The 13,849-nt window shown below is 42.1% G+C and overlaps 1 protein-coding gene across 1 annotated transcript in view; it reads right to left on the bottom strand.

The window, feature by feature from the left end:
• Positions 1–1,623: 1,623 nt before the first annotated feature.
• The window catches only part of LOC140991935 (uncharacterized), a 64,422-nt gene continuing 52,196 nt past the window's right edge, over positions 1,624–13,849 (bottom strand). Inside the window, exons 5-10 of the mRNA XM_073462108.1 lie at positions 5,772–5,840; positions 4,521–4,586; positions 2,782–3,494; positions 2,478–2,541; positions 1,986–2,207; positions 1,624–1,628 (exon numbers count right to left, since the gene is read on the bottom strand). Of these exons, the coding sequence (XP_073318209.1) occupies positions 1,624–1,628; positions 1,986–2,207; positions 2,478–2,541; positions 2,782–3,494; positions 4,521–4,586; positions 5,772–5,840 (1,139 nt within the window). The remainder of the gene's footprint in view (positions 1,629–1,985; positions 2,208–2,477; positions 2,542–2,781; positions 3,495–4,520; positions 4,587–5,771; positions 5,841–13,849) is intronic.

Genomic DNA, 13,849 nt, shown 5'->3' with positions numbered 1-13,849 from the left:
TTGAAGTTCAGTATTTTCTGATCACACATCTGACACAGAGGGTCTATTGTTATTATTAATATCATAACACAGCAGTGACGTGGTGGAAATTAGATTTAATGTTAATGTTTTGATAACCCTCTGCAATCAGTGTGGAGTGTGAAATAGTTTGGATGAGCGGTTCATCAAGCAGCAAAACCAGAAGCCAACAAATCAAACAGGCACATTTTGAACAGGCACTAAACTAGTCTGAAAAAAGAGGTGTAACTTTAGTGTTTGTGCTGAGACTCTCCTGGTTGCTGATCTTCATCTCTTCTTCTCATCTTCCTCTCTTCACTTGTAACTCTTGGCTTCGTGCCGTGCTGCCTTTTCTCCTGAACTGAACTGAACAACTGGAGGTGGAGTAAACGAAGCAGACCTCCCGACACTGAACCATCTACAGTCGAGATACAGAGTCTCACACTGACTGTCTGTGGCTGCAGCAGGACTCTTCATACCTGAGAGTGTCCAGTCTCCAGCCTGGATCCTCCAGTCGAGCAGACAGCAGCTTCACTCCTGAGTCTCCTGGATGATTGTAGCTCAGGTCCAGCTCTCTCAGATGGGAGGGGTTGGAGTCCAGAGCTGAGGCCAGAGAAGTACAGCCTTCCTCTGTGATCAGACAGCCTGACAGCCTGCAGACACACAAAACAACACACATCACAGATCAGCTGAAGGTCCTGATGATTCAGTGCACATCTGTGTTTAAGGGTTTAACGTTTATTATATTCATCGTGTACATTACCTGTTCTCCCCCCTTCCCTCGGGGAAGAGATATAGATCCATCAGATCTAGAACAAACAGACTGAAGAACAGTTTCTTCCCACAGGCAGTGAAATGCACAACCCTCCCTTCACCCCTCACTCTCTAAAGACTTCACACCAGTGCAATAACCCTCCACTACCACCCTCACACACATACTCGTACTTGTGTACATACTTGTGTACATTGTGTACGTACATACTTGAATCTTGTGTCTATTTATCTTGTTGTATATATTTACTATTTTTATCTATTTTGTTATACTTGTTGATATTTGATATTTATTTGTCAAACTAAGAGCTGCTATCTATGTTTTGTTGTTTTTGAAACAATGACAAAAACATCTATTCTATTCTACAGCGAGGTGGAATATCAGCACAAGATTCCTGCCTTGAAAAGGCAGTGTGAATGGGGCTTCTATCTTTCTGTCTTTCTGTCTCTCTCTCTCTCTCTCAACCCAACCAGTTGAGAGAGATGGCCGCCCACCACTAAGTCCGGTTCTGCTCGAGCTTTCTGCCTGTTAAAAGGCATTTTTCTTCGTGCCACTGTGTCAAGTGATTGTTCATAGGGGAAATGTTGGGTCTCTTCAAGGAATTGAATAATATTAAGAGTATGATCAAGACCTGCTCCAATTGTAAAGTTACATGAAATAATGAAATAATGTAATGAATCCTGACCTGAGAGTTTCAAGTCTACATTGTGGACTCTCCAGTCCAACAGACAGCTGCTTCACTCCTGAATCCTGCAGGTTGTTGTTACTCAGGTCCAGCTCTCTCAGACTAGAGGACTGGGAGCTGAGAACTGAGGACAGAGCTTCACAGCTTCTCTCTGAGAGGTTACAGTCACTCAGTCTGGATAAAGAGCAGAACAAGAAAATTATTTCTATTTGGGTCAATAACAGCACATTTACTGCATTCTGAAAAAACTTCTCCACACTTACAGAACTTTGTTGGAGGCTTTGACCACTGGCAGCAGCCTCAGAAGAGCCTCCTCTGAAGCAGAGTATTTCTTCAGGTCAAACACGTCCAGATCTTTTTCTGATGACAGTAAGATGAAGACCAGAGCTGACCACTGAGCAGGAGACAGTTTATCTGTGGAGAGACGTCCTGATCTCAGGTACTGTTGGATCTCCTCCACAAGAGAATGATCGTTCAGTTCATTCAGACAGTGGAACAGATTGATGCTTCTCTCTGCAGACAGATTCTCACTGATCTTCTTCTTGATGTACTGGACTGTTTCCTGATCGGTCTGTGAGCTACTTCCTGTCTGTGTCTGCAGACCTCGCAGGAGAGTCTGATTGGTCTGCAATGAAAGACCCAGGAGGAAGCGAAGGAACAGGTCAAGACGTCCATTTGGACTCTGTAAGGCCTCGTCCACAGCACTCTGGTAGAGACGTGTCTTTGCAGATTGATGGTATGTTGTTTGTTCCTCTGACAACAGATTGACACCAGAGTTGATGAACGTCAGATGGACATGAAGAGCAGCCAGAAACTCCTGAACACTCAGATGGACAAAGCAGAACACCTTGTCCTGGTACAGTCCACTCTCCTCTTTAAAGATCTGTGTGAACACTCCTGAGTACACTGAGGCTGCTCTGATATCGATGCCACACTCTGTCAGGTCTGATTCATAGAAGATCAGGTTTCCTTTCGGCAGCTGCTCAAAAGCCAGTTTTCCCAGAGACTCAATCATCTTCTTGCTCTCTGAAGTCCAGTGTGGATCTGTCTCAGCTCCTCCATCATACTTGACGTTCTTCCGTTTGGCCTGAACCACCAGGAAGTGGATGTACATCTGTGTCAGGGTCTTGGGCAGCTCTCCTCTCACCCTGGTCTTCAACACATTCTCCAGAACTGTAGCAGTGATCCAGCAGAAGATTGGGATGTGGCACATGATGTGGAGGCTTCGTGATGTCTTGATGTGGGAGATGATTCTGCTGGCCTGCTTCTCATCTCTGAATCTCTTCCTGAAGTACTCCTCCTTCTGTGGGTCATTGAACCCTCTGACCTCTGTCACCACGTGAACACACTCAGGAGGGATCTGATTGGCTGCTGCAGGTCGTGTGGTTATCCAGAGTCGAGCAGAGGGAAGCAGTTTCCCCCTGATGAGGTTTGTCAGCAGCACATCCACTGAGGTGGACTCTGTAACATCAGTCAGGATCTCAGTGTTGTGAAAGTCCAGAGGAAGTCGACACTCATCCAGACCGTCAAAGATGAACACAACCTGGAACTCTTCAAAGCTGCAGATTTCTTTGGTTTCAGTGAAGAAGTGATGAACAATCTCCACCAAGCTGAACTTTTTCTCTTTCAGCACATTCAGCTCTCTGAAAGTGAATGGAAATGTGAACTGTATGTCCTGGTTGGCTTTGTCTTCAGCCCAGTCCAGAGTGAACTTCTGTGTTAAGACTGTTTTCCCGATGCCAGCCACTCCCTTTGTCATCACTGTTCTGATTGGTTCGTCTCTTCCAGGTGAGGCTTTAAAGATGTCTTCTTGTCTGACTGTTGTTTCTGGTCTGTCTGGTTTCTTGGATGCTGTTTCAATCTGTCTGACCTCATGTTCATCATTGACCTCTGCAGTCCCTCCCTCTGTGATGTAGAGCTCTGTGTAGATCTGATTCAGAAGGGTTGGGGTTCCTGCTTTAGCGATCCCCTCAAACACACACTGGAACTTCTTCTGAAGGTCAGATTTGAGTTTACGCTGACAAACTGCAGAATGACTTCCTGAATAAAACACACAACAAAGATCATCAGGGTCGGCAGTTTGTGTTATTATCTGAACAAACTTCTGACAGCTGAGAAGGCTGCTGCCTCTGCTTCTACACATGCATGAAGTGCAGTTGCACGCTACCGGTAAGCTAGCTGTGTCCTCTGTGATCAGGAAGTGCTTTCCTTTGGATAGGTGCCAGAAAAAAGTGTCAGCTTTGCTGTCTGTCTTCTTTTAATCCTGCCTGTCCTGACTCCAGCGCTGCTTCTTCTCCTCACCTTTTCAAGTCTGCTGCTCATCCACAATCTCTGCCACTACGCCTGGATCGAAGTTGTACTACCCCAAAATCTTTTTGTTTGGTGACTTTAAGTTTGTACATTTGGTTAATCCACAGCTAAACTGTATAGAATCTATGATGTCATCAGTCGTTATAACTTGACTCGTATGTTTGGGATCACGGTGTGGGGTAAATGAAGAGTTGGGTTGATGTGAACTTTGAGCATCTCTACTCTCATAATCATTATATTATTTATTAATTCACTTAAAAAGGAGACACTACAGTTTATTGTATTGACTGTTTTTAAAGTCTCAGTCTGTGGGCCTCCCCTCAAACTGTTCAGAGCCTCCCTGAGAAGATCCACTTCTCACTTTCCAGCCTCTGCTGTAGCTGATATGATTGTCTCCTCTAGTCCGGTGATACAGATCCTACAAAATTTATAAAATCCGTCCTTCCTCTTTCTCGTCCCTCTGTGTTCTCTACTATTAACTACTCTCTCAGTGCTGGTTCAATAACCGGCTATTCAGAAAAAGGCCAATGTTCAGACACCTTTAAAGAAAAGTCTTGACCAGCCCTTTCACACAATTATAGATCAGTATCAAAGATAAACTTTTATTCAAAATCCTCTGAAAAAAATGTCACAGACCAAATCCTGAAGTTGGTTGATGAAGTTTTTCTATCTTTGCTTTCACTCAGTTATACTTCAGTCAAACTACACTTGGTCTTTCAGGGCTTCCATACAAACCAGAGAAAACAGCAGCTTTACCTTCAGTCTGAGAGGAGGACGCTCCTCTGTTCTCTGAAGCTCCTCCACCTTTCAGATCCACTGACACTGAGAGAGAAAGAGACATTGTGTGATATTGTTTCAGTTTGACTTGTAACTTCTACTACAATTAATCTAACCAAAAAAGGGCCCAACTCAGAGGAAATTTTAATAGTAATGTTTCATGATGTCCTCTAGCTGTCTTTTCCACACCTCAACTGTGTGCAATTTGTTCCTTTCAGATATATGTAAAAAATCTATGACGTCATCAGTCGTTATAACTTGACTCGTATGTTTGGGATCACAAAGCGGGTAAACAAAGAGTTGGGTTGATGTTGAGATATGTTGGAACTCTGAACATCTTTACTCTTCTTACATTATTTCTTCATTCACTTAAAGGAGACACTACAGTTTATTGTGTTGACTGTTTTTGGCCTGCAGATCCTTTAAATAACTGTAGCTCAGAGGTTTTTAAAGTCTCAGTCTGGGCCTCCCCTCACACAAAGCCTGGACACCCCTGCTCAGTTTGGCTTTATTCCTGGATGTCTATGACATCATCATGTGATTCATTTCAAGAGACATTCAACAACTGAGCAAAAATATCCTGTTATTATTAATGCTGTCTGACATAAATTCAAACATCACCAAATAGACAGCAAAGTGAGAAAACAGTAACCGATTCCCCCAAACGACTGTAACTCTGAACTCTCTTTAACCAAATCACACAGATTTATCATATTCTTTGTGAAGTCTTTTTGATAACTAAGACAATAACTACTGTCATATTTTTCACCTCCATTCACTGAGCCTCTCCTCAAACTGTTCAGAGCCTCCCTGAGAAGATCCACCTCTCACTTTAAAGCCTCTGCTGTAGCTGATATAATTGTCTCCTCTAGTCCGGTGATACAGATCCTACAAAATTTATAAAATCCGTCCTTCCTGTTTCTCGTCCCACTGTGTTCTCTACTATTAACTAATCTCTCAGTGCTGGTTCAATAACCGGCTATTCAGAAAAAGGCCAGTGTTCAGACACCTTTAAAGAAAAGTCTTGACCAGCCCTTTCACACAATTATAGACCAGTGTCAAAGATAAACTTTTATTCAAAATCCTCAAAAAAAAAAAAGTGTTACAGACCAAATCCTGAAGTTGGTTGATGAAGTTTTTCTATCTTTGCTTTCACTCAGTTATACTTGAGTCAAACTACACTTGGTCTTTCAGGGCTTCCATACAAACCAGAGAAGACAGCAGCTTTACCTTCAGTCTGAGAGGAGGACGCTCCTCTGTTCTCTGAAGCTCCTCCAGCATCTTTCACATCCACTGACACTGAGAGAGAAAGAGAAATTGTGTGATATTGTTTCAGTTTAACTTCATACTTGTTTTTTTAAATGTGCCTGTGTTACGTACTGTAGGTTACATAGCTCACATGCTGGGAGTCCTAAAATACAGTAATTATTAATGTTCTAGATGATCGCAGTGATGTATTCTTGCTTGATTTTGTGCCATGAAGCATCTCATACTTGTTTAACTGCTCCTGAACAAACACATTAACATCACAACATCTCATTGGTTATTTGAGGAATTCATAAAATACCACACTAATTATAAGATCTGGTATTCTTCCTCTGGCCATTGAGGTTGGTCGATTTAAAAATATTCCCGAGGAGAATAGAATATGTGAAATGTGTGAGCTAGATGAAGTAGAAAGTGAGTCTCATTTCCTTTTATATTGTACAAAGTATGATGATTTGAGAGAGGTATTATTTCATGAAATCTGTGGACAAAACCCTGAAATATTTTGGTGCTCTGATGAGCAGAAGCTGGAGTGGTTGTTTAATTTCAGTGTGTTTAAAACTGCTAGCTTCATTTCTCAAGCTTGGAAAAGAGGACAGGTAAATTTGTTTAATTAATTTTTGATGATTTCTCTTGAACCTTGTCTTCCCTTTCTTTTTTCTTTAGATAATGGTTTTGAACCCCTGTTTGTTTTCTTACTTCTTTGATGTGCTGATGATGTGCTCTAGATCCGGTTTGTTTTCTTGGTGTCTTATAAGCCCATGCGGGCTGGGCATACATGTATGCATATCACAATAATAAAAGTAATCATTCAATTCATATAAAACCATCCACATTAGTAAGTGACAGAAGAGTCTTAAACCAAAGAGTCACATAAAGAGAATTAATCAGGGAGCTCCATCATGTCTCTGTCCTCTTAATAAAGAACAATGATTGATAACTTCAACCTTTTCTCATAAAAACAAGTTGTGGCCTTTAATTTTATTCTCTGGTGAATTCAATGAGCTTCCCTACTGAGACTCTGCTCCTTCAAGTATTGTGTCACCAGTTTCCACCGGCTGTCTTTTCTCTGAAAATACAAAAAATATTAAACTGTGACTGACCTTCTGATCCTGAGCTGGTTTCTGGCAGGTTCTGCAGCAGGTCAATCCTGGGTATGTCCTGTAAAACCTGCTTGGTCACCTTCACAGCTCCACGCAGTTTATAGGTTTTCACCATCAGGTCCACTGTTGTCAACCTGTCTGCATTCTCCAGTTTGGACACTTTGATGGATTTGTAGTTGTAGTTTTTCAGGATGTCGGGCTGCTGCAGAAACCATTTGAACTTCTTAAATTCATCTTCTGTTAAATCTTCCAGAGTATTCAAGAGGTCCGCTTTCTTCAGAGTGGCTCCCTGCTAATAAAAGGCAGTATTATCAACCTGAAGGAAAACTGTGACACAAATATATCACAGCAGCAACAGGAGTTCTGATTGGCCGACACAGCAGTAGAGTCTGGCCAGTCAGAGCTCCTGCTGCTGCTCCGTGGGCTGGACTTAATGTAACTCTGAAGTGGTGCTCTGCTTACACGTCCTTCTGTCCCCAGATGTGAACAGCTGACCCTCTGTCCCATGTCCCATCAGCTTCTGTTCCCCCAGCTGTTACTTCTTGAAATGAAGCTGTCGTCTCATGACACCAAACACTGTGCAAGAAAGATGAAAACATGAAAACACAACTTTAAGATCAACACAGATAAAAGTGAATAAAACAAAAGTTCTTAGATGTTAACCAATAAAGCGTCCAATGTTCCACAACACGAGTCAGTTCTGTGCTGAAAAACATCTTCCTCAACGATCCTACAACGACGCTGCATTCTGACTATTCAAGTTGCGTTGGGCCCCAGAAATGATGCAACACGTCTTCCCCTCGTGTGAATGCAGGTGTAATTGTTTAAAGCTTTGATGGCAGGTTGTGCTTCGTCCTCTCATCTCATCAGGATCCTTCTGGTCACCAGAAGAGGAAAAAGCACCGTGACACGGAGCAGTAAACATTAGTTCATGTTCCAGCCTGCAGCTTCTCTCTCGTCAGTCTATCCTGCTAAGCCGGACACTGCAGCTCCTGATCCGTCTGTTCTGCACTGCAACTTTATTCTTCCACGTTTTGGAGGCAAAGATTTTACTTTTTACTCAGCTACATCTGTTTGATACCTTTAGTTACATTACAGATTACATGCTGCATCAGAGCCGAGACTGAAAACTGGTTTTCCTGCGTTTCACAACTGAAGATAAGTTAACAAACCTTCACCTGAACAAACAGGTCGACTTGGTTTGTTGGCACCAGTTCAGTTTTAACTGAAAAACTGACTACATCACGGAAACATGAAGAGACTCAGTCTGACCAGAAGTCACAGATCATAGAAGAGTCAGTGGATTCATGAAAATACAGATGTACAAACAGGAAGTAACAGTGTGGAAAGAATGAAGCACTGCTGTCATCAGGTATAAAATGTAACTCAATGACAGCAGAGTTTCTTCATCAAAGGTGTGTCCTGTTACCTGTCAGGGTTCTGACCTGTTAAAGTCCAGATGAGCTCAAACAGGGCGTCTACCTTCGTCTGCAGACACCCACAGTCGCTGCTGGTGTCCGCTCATCCGACTGACAGCCGTCACATCCTCAGAACTTTAAGTCCAAATGGAGATGGGTCAGAATCACATGACAGCAGACAGGCAGAGGAAGTAGAGAAGAGGAGGGTACATTCAACAACACTGCCTCAAACCAGCAGCTGGCAGCAAACAGAGACTGAGAACTGGTTTTCCTGCGTTTCACAACTGACGACATGTTAAGCAACCTTCATCTGAACAAACAGGTCGACTTGGTTTGTTGGCACCAGTTCAGTTTTAACTTTGGTTGTTTTCACAGTGACGGTTGACTCAAAGACTCAAAAGCAGACTAAAAACTTGTATTAAGTTGATGGACTTTGTAAAATCCTACAGCTGTACTGCAAATACTTTGTTAGTTGTGAGTTTTTGAGCTAAATGTCATCATTTTAGTGATTGTGTTGTCTGTAATGAGTCCACACTTATTGTGAAAAAAGTTATGTCAATAAATTAGAAATATTTAATGTAAAATAAGTGATTGCGTAAGTATTCACCCCCTTGTGACTGACCTAATTCAACAGAGGTCCAGTTGGTGCTAGTAGTGTCACACTTAGTGAACTTGAGATCACCTGAGTGCAGTGAATGTGTCTCAGTGACTGTAGTATAACGACGCCTGTGTCTGAAGGTCCAGTCACTGTTAATCAGTATTCGTGGCTACAATTACACCATGAAGACAACAGAACACTCCAAGCACCTCTGTGAGAAGGTAACTGAAAAGTATAAGTCAGGGGACGGATACAAAAACATTTCCACGTCACTGAACATCCCCCAGAGTTCAGTTAACTCCATCATTAAGAAATGGAAGGACTATGACACATGTAAACCTACCTGGAGCAGGTCGTCCTCACAAACTGAGTGATGGTGCAAGAAGGAGACCAGTGAGGGAGCCAACAAGACACCTGTGACTGCTCTGAAGGAGTTAAAGCTTCAGCAGCTGAGATAGGAGAGACTCTGCATACAACAACTGTTGCTGGGTTCTTCACCAGTCAAAGCTTTATGGGAGAGTCACAAAGAGAAAGCCACTGTTGAAGAAAGCTCATTAAATCTCCACTAGAGTTCATCCACAGACATGTGGGAGACTCCAAGGTCCACTGGAAGAAGGATCACCAAACCCTGCACATCACCACAAACACACCATCTCCACTGTGAAGCGTGTGGTGGCAGCATCACGCTGTGGGGATGTTTCTCAGCAGCAGGTCCTGAAGGCTTGTAGAGGGTTCAACTGATTAACCCTGATCCTGGAGGACAACCTGATTCAGTCTGCAAGAGAACTACGACTTGGGAGAAGATTTATTTTCCAGAAAGACAATGACCCGAAGCAAACAGAGAAAGCTACACAGCAATGGTTTAAAGACAACTAGGTGAATGTTCTGGAGTGGCCCCGTCAAAGCCCAGACCTCAGTCCAATAGAGAACATGTGGCTGGACTTGAAAAGTACTGTTCACACCTGACCCCCTCAACCTGACAGAGCTGGAGCAGTTTTACAAAGAAGAATGAGTAAAATTGCAGCGTCCAGATGTTGAAGCCTGATTGAGACTCCACACAGACTCAGTGCTGTGATCGAGCCAAAGACTTGAAGGGGCTCAATTCTTATACAATCACTTATTTTATATTATATATGTTTAATTAATTGACATCACTGTGTAGAAATCTGTTTTCACTTTGACAGTAAAGAGGTTTTGTTTTGTATATTTTTGTCTTTTGATCATGACTCCATTTATAAAAGCAATAAAAGTGGGAAACATCCAAGAGGGTGAAAACTTGTTATAGGCTGTGTAGATCAAGGTGTTCATGATGTTCATTAAGAGCTGATGTTTAACTTTTTATTTAAAGCTATTAGAAATATACAAGAATTAATTAATGTACGTCGTAATAATATTTGTACATTTGAATCTTTACATTTGGTCTGACACAGTGTTTCTTCTCACTTTAGCAGTGATTTGATTGGTTGTATCCTGTCTCTGTTTTCAACATGTTAGTCATTCAAGGCCTCTGATTGTCTGATCACCATCACGTGTCATCAGCCTGAATACATCAGTGCCTGTATGAACTCTGTTGTTCATCAGATGCTGAAACATGTGAAACACGTCAGATTAGATTGTACAGTGACAACTTGTTTTACAGGTTTTCAAAGAGCACCTGAATGCGTCATCAGGCAGGAGAATGAATCAGATCAAGACAAAACAAACCTCGTTACCTTGGTTTGTTGGCACTGACTTCAGTTGTCTTCACAGTGACGGTCGAGGAAACAAACATTCAAAATGGCGTCAGTGCTGCTCAGCTCCTCTGAAGAGAAAACAGAAGAAATGAGTCAGACAGTTAATTTGAATGTTTGATTCGTAGAAAAATCCTGTTGAACTTCACTATTTGAACGGCTGCTGTCTGTTAAATTAATCACCTTATGTTCCACTTTACTCCTCGATACCTCAGCATTTTATTTCATTTTATTTTATTTCATAACTACTTAAGCATTTCATTGTATATAGTACTTTATTGTTTCTCATTGTTTCTGTATTTGCCCTTGTATTTTGATTGTATTTGTACTTGAATGTACCAGCTGCTATGGTAACTTAATGTCCCCTCAGGGATTAATAAAGTTAACTATTTATCTAAATTAAACTTTAATTAGTCCAACATCTGTGTGTCAGAGTGCAGATTTACCTTCACTTGACCCTTTAAACCACATTAACAACACGTCAGCTCATCTGTCATTTTACACGCAGTCCTATAAAGTCACAGTGTTTAATATGTAAACAGTGTTCATCAGCTAACAACACATGGAGCTGCTGATCCACATGATCTCCTTCAAACACACAGTAAAGTTACATGTTAGTGTTTGTGACTGTGGTTCAGTTCAGGTCCAGTCTGAATGAAGTGTGTTTGACGATGAGTTAACGAGGCGATTAAACTCGTCTCAGTTCAGTCACAGAGACAAACTTGAGTTCAGACAGTTGGATTTCTCTGTTCAGAAGGAAAATAGGTGTCAGAATATTTCCTTTCTTCACATTTAGTGAGTTTATCTTGTTGACTTGTTAGACTCAGTAGTGAACTGGCTGCTTTTACATCTCCAGCTGAAACTACAGGCTGTCAGACTGTCACCTCTGAGCTACAGAGTGCTGTCAGGAGACAGGACGACAGAGACAGAGACGTCTTTGACAGGACGTCGACACTGTTGTTTCTTCACTCTGGTCAGAATGTTAGCTCGTTAGCTGGATGTTAGCTCGTTAGCTGAATGTTAGCTCGTTAGCTGGATGTTAGCTCGTTAGCTGAATGTTAGCTCGTTAGCTGGATGTTAGCTCGTTAGCTGAATGTTATTGTAAAGTTAAATCATATCTTACCTTTAAAGAGCTGAAAGCAGCAGGTGAGAGCAAACACAGTCCATCCTCAGCTGCTGACGGTCTCTCAGGTGTGCTTCATCTCAGGGGGAGGAGCCCAGGTGAGCTCTCACACACTGTCTACACGCCCTGATGCCTGCTGGGTCCTAGTGCTCAACCCCGTGCTGCCTTCCCCTCCACATCAATACAAGTCCTGACTGTTGTGAAACACATCAGACCTCAGATCAGACTGAACTCACCTTCTTATCACAGCGTCATCATTCAAAGCACCAGGACAAACCACAGCTTCTCTCTGCCTGCTCACACAGGCGGCCATCTTGGCTCAAAGACCAGGCAGTTTCCCAGCTGACGTTTGTGTGTGAAAGCAGCCTTAGAGCAACATCATGTCACTGCTTTACCTTCAGATAACAGCTTCACAATCACTCTGCTGCTGCTCTGACTTATAGCAGGGTCATCTCCTGTTTCTGCACTAAGTAACTGGGCCGAGCACTGGAGGAGAAATAACACTTTGCCAGGGAAGCTTATAAGTTATACAGTTACAGAGAAAGACAGTTTTAACTGCCTTTCTGTTGTTGGAGCCAGAAATCAAATTAATATAATGTACAACTTCATGGAGAAAAGGTGCAAAATTAGGTTTTTATCTGCTGAATTTACATTTATGAATGTGGAATTTTGCCGACAGAATGAATAAACGTATAATGAAGTTTATTTTCTTTACTTTGACTTCTATAAAAGCAAAATACCTCGTTCTCCCACAATAAGGCAAAGTCTTTATAAATATGGTCAATGACAAATCTGCTGCAGTTTTGCCAAAATGTTCTGGTGTGTCAGCAAAACCAAAAGAGGTGCAAACCAGTTTCTGGGTGGTCTTCACAAACAGACAGTTTGTACTGATGTCTCTTTTAAATGTAACCATGTGATGATTAGCAGGGTGACATCTGCGAGTTATTCTGAACGGCACTTCTTTCACCTTGTTTGCTTTCAGGCATCTGTGAGGAATCACACAAACCTGTTTCCACTCAATGTTGTTTACAGGTCGGTCCCAATAGCGCGCAGCATTCGGAAAAGATACAACTTCTTTCTGAAACACGAATGTTCTTATTATTTCCAGGAAGTTTAGAAAAACAGACTTTTCCAGCAGGTGACTGAGCCACAGCGGGAGGGAGACACAAGTGGGTGCAGGTCTGCCAGTATTTCTAAAGTAAAACAACTGCAAATTCTCGCGGCGTAACTGGAATATTACATGTTGATGGAAACTCTCTATGACAGGAAAGTTGCCCCTCTCCGTTAAATCGCTGGCCCACCAGCACAATCTGATCCTGAACCCGACTCTCAACAAAGAGCGACTTGTTTTTATATAGAACATCTGTTATTCCAGATTAGACGCCTGTGAGGTGAGAAACTGTGCTTATAAATGAGAGACCACACTGAAAGGACCTGCTTATGGGAAGTGGACAGTTTCACAGGGAGTTTGTCCACATTGTAATTACGGTTCAAAATAAAGCTCAGACCACCAAAGCCAGAGAATATACAGTGGGGAATAAAACTCCACATTGAGACAGCAGGTTTTTACAAAGTGCTCAGCCCAATGGATCTTAAAAGTATTGTTTAGTGTGTTAAAGTCCAAAAAGTTGAGCCCACGGATTCATAATTATTCATAACAACACTTTTTTTGATATAACGTGTACGATTTTTCCCGATGAAGCCAAAAAGCATCCTATCAGCATCTTTCCAGATGTGACTGTCCAGCTGTAAAGAGAGAGCTGCGTATGTGAGCCCAGATTTCCCCTCAGCCTTGGTCAGGAGCACTCTGCCTTTTAGAGACAAGTCCCTTTGCAGCCACTCATTCAAGTTGTTCTCAGTGTTTTTAACGATTGGAGAGAAGTTTAAAGGACATCTCGCCTTCCCATCTTCAGCAATAAGAATACCCGAGTATGTAACTTCTTCCTCGATCGTAATGTTGCAAATAGTTTGTATATTTCAATCTTTTAAAGGAACAGTTCACATTTATTTATATTCAGACACAGACCAGAGGCCTCTGAAAACTGCTTCATCACATGAATGGCGACAGGT

The sequence above is a fragment of the Pagrus major genome, chromosome 24 (genome assembly GCF_040436345.1).
Source record: "Pagrus major chromosome 24, Pma_NU_1.0".
Lineage (NCBI taxonomy): Eukaryota > Metazoa > Chordata > Actinopteri > Spariformes > Sparidae > Pagrus > Pagrus major.
The sequence above is the reverse complement of the archived record's forward strand: the minus strand, read 5'-3'. Positions and strand labels throughout refer to the sequence as shown.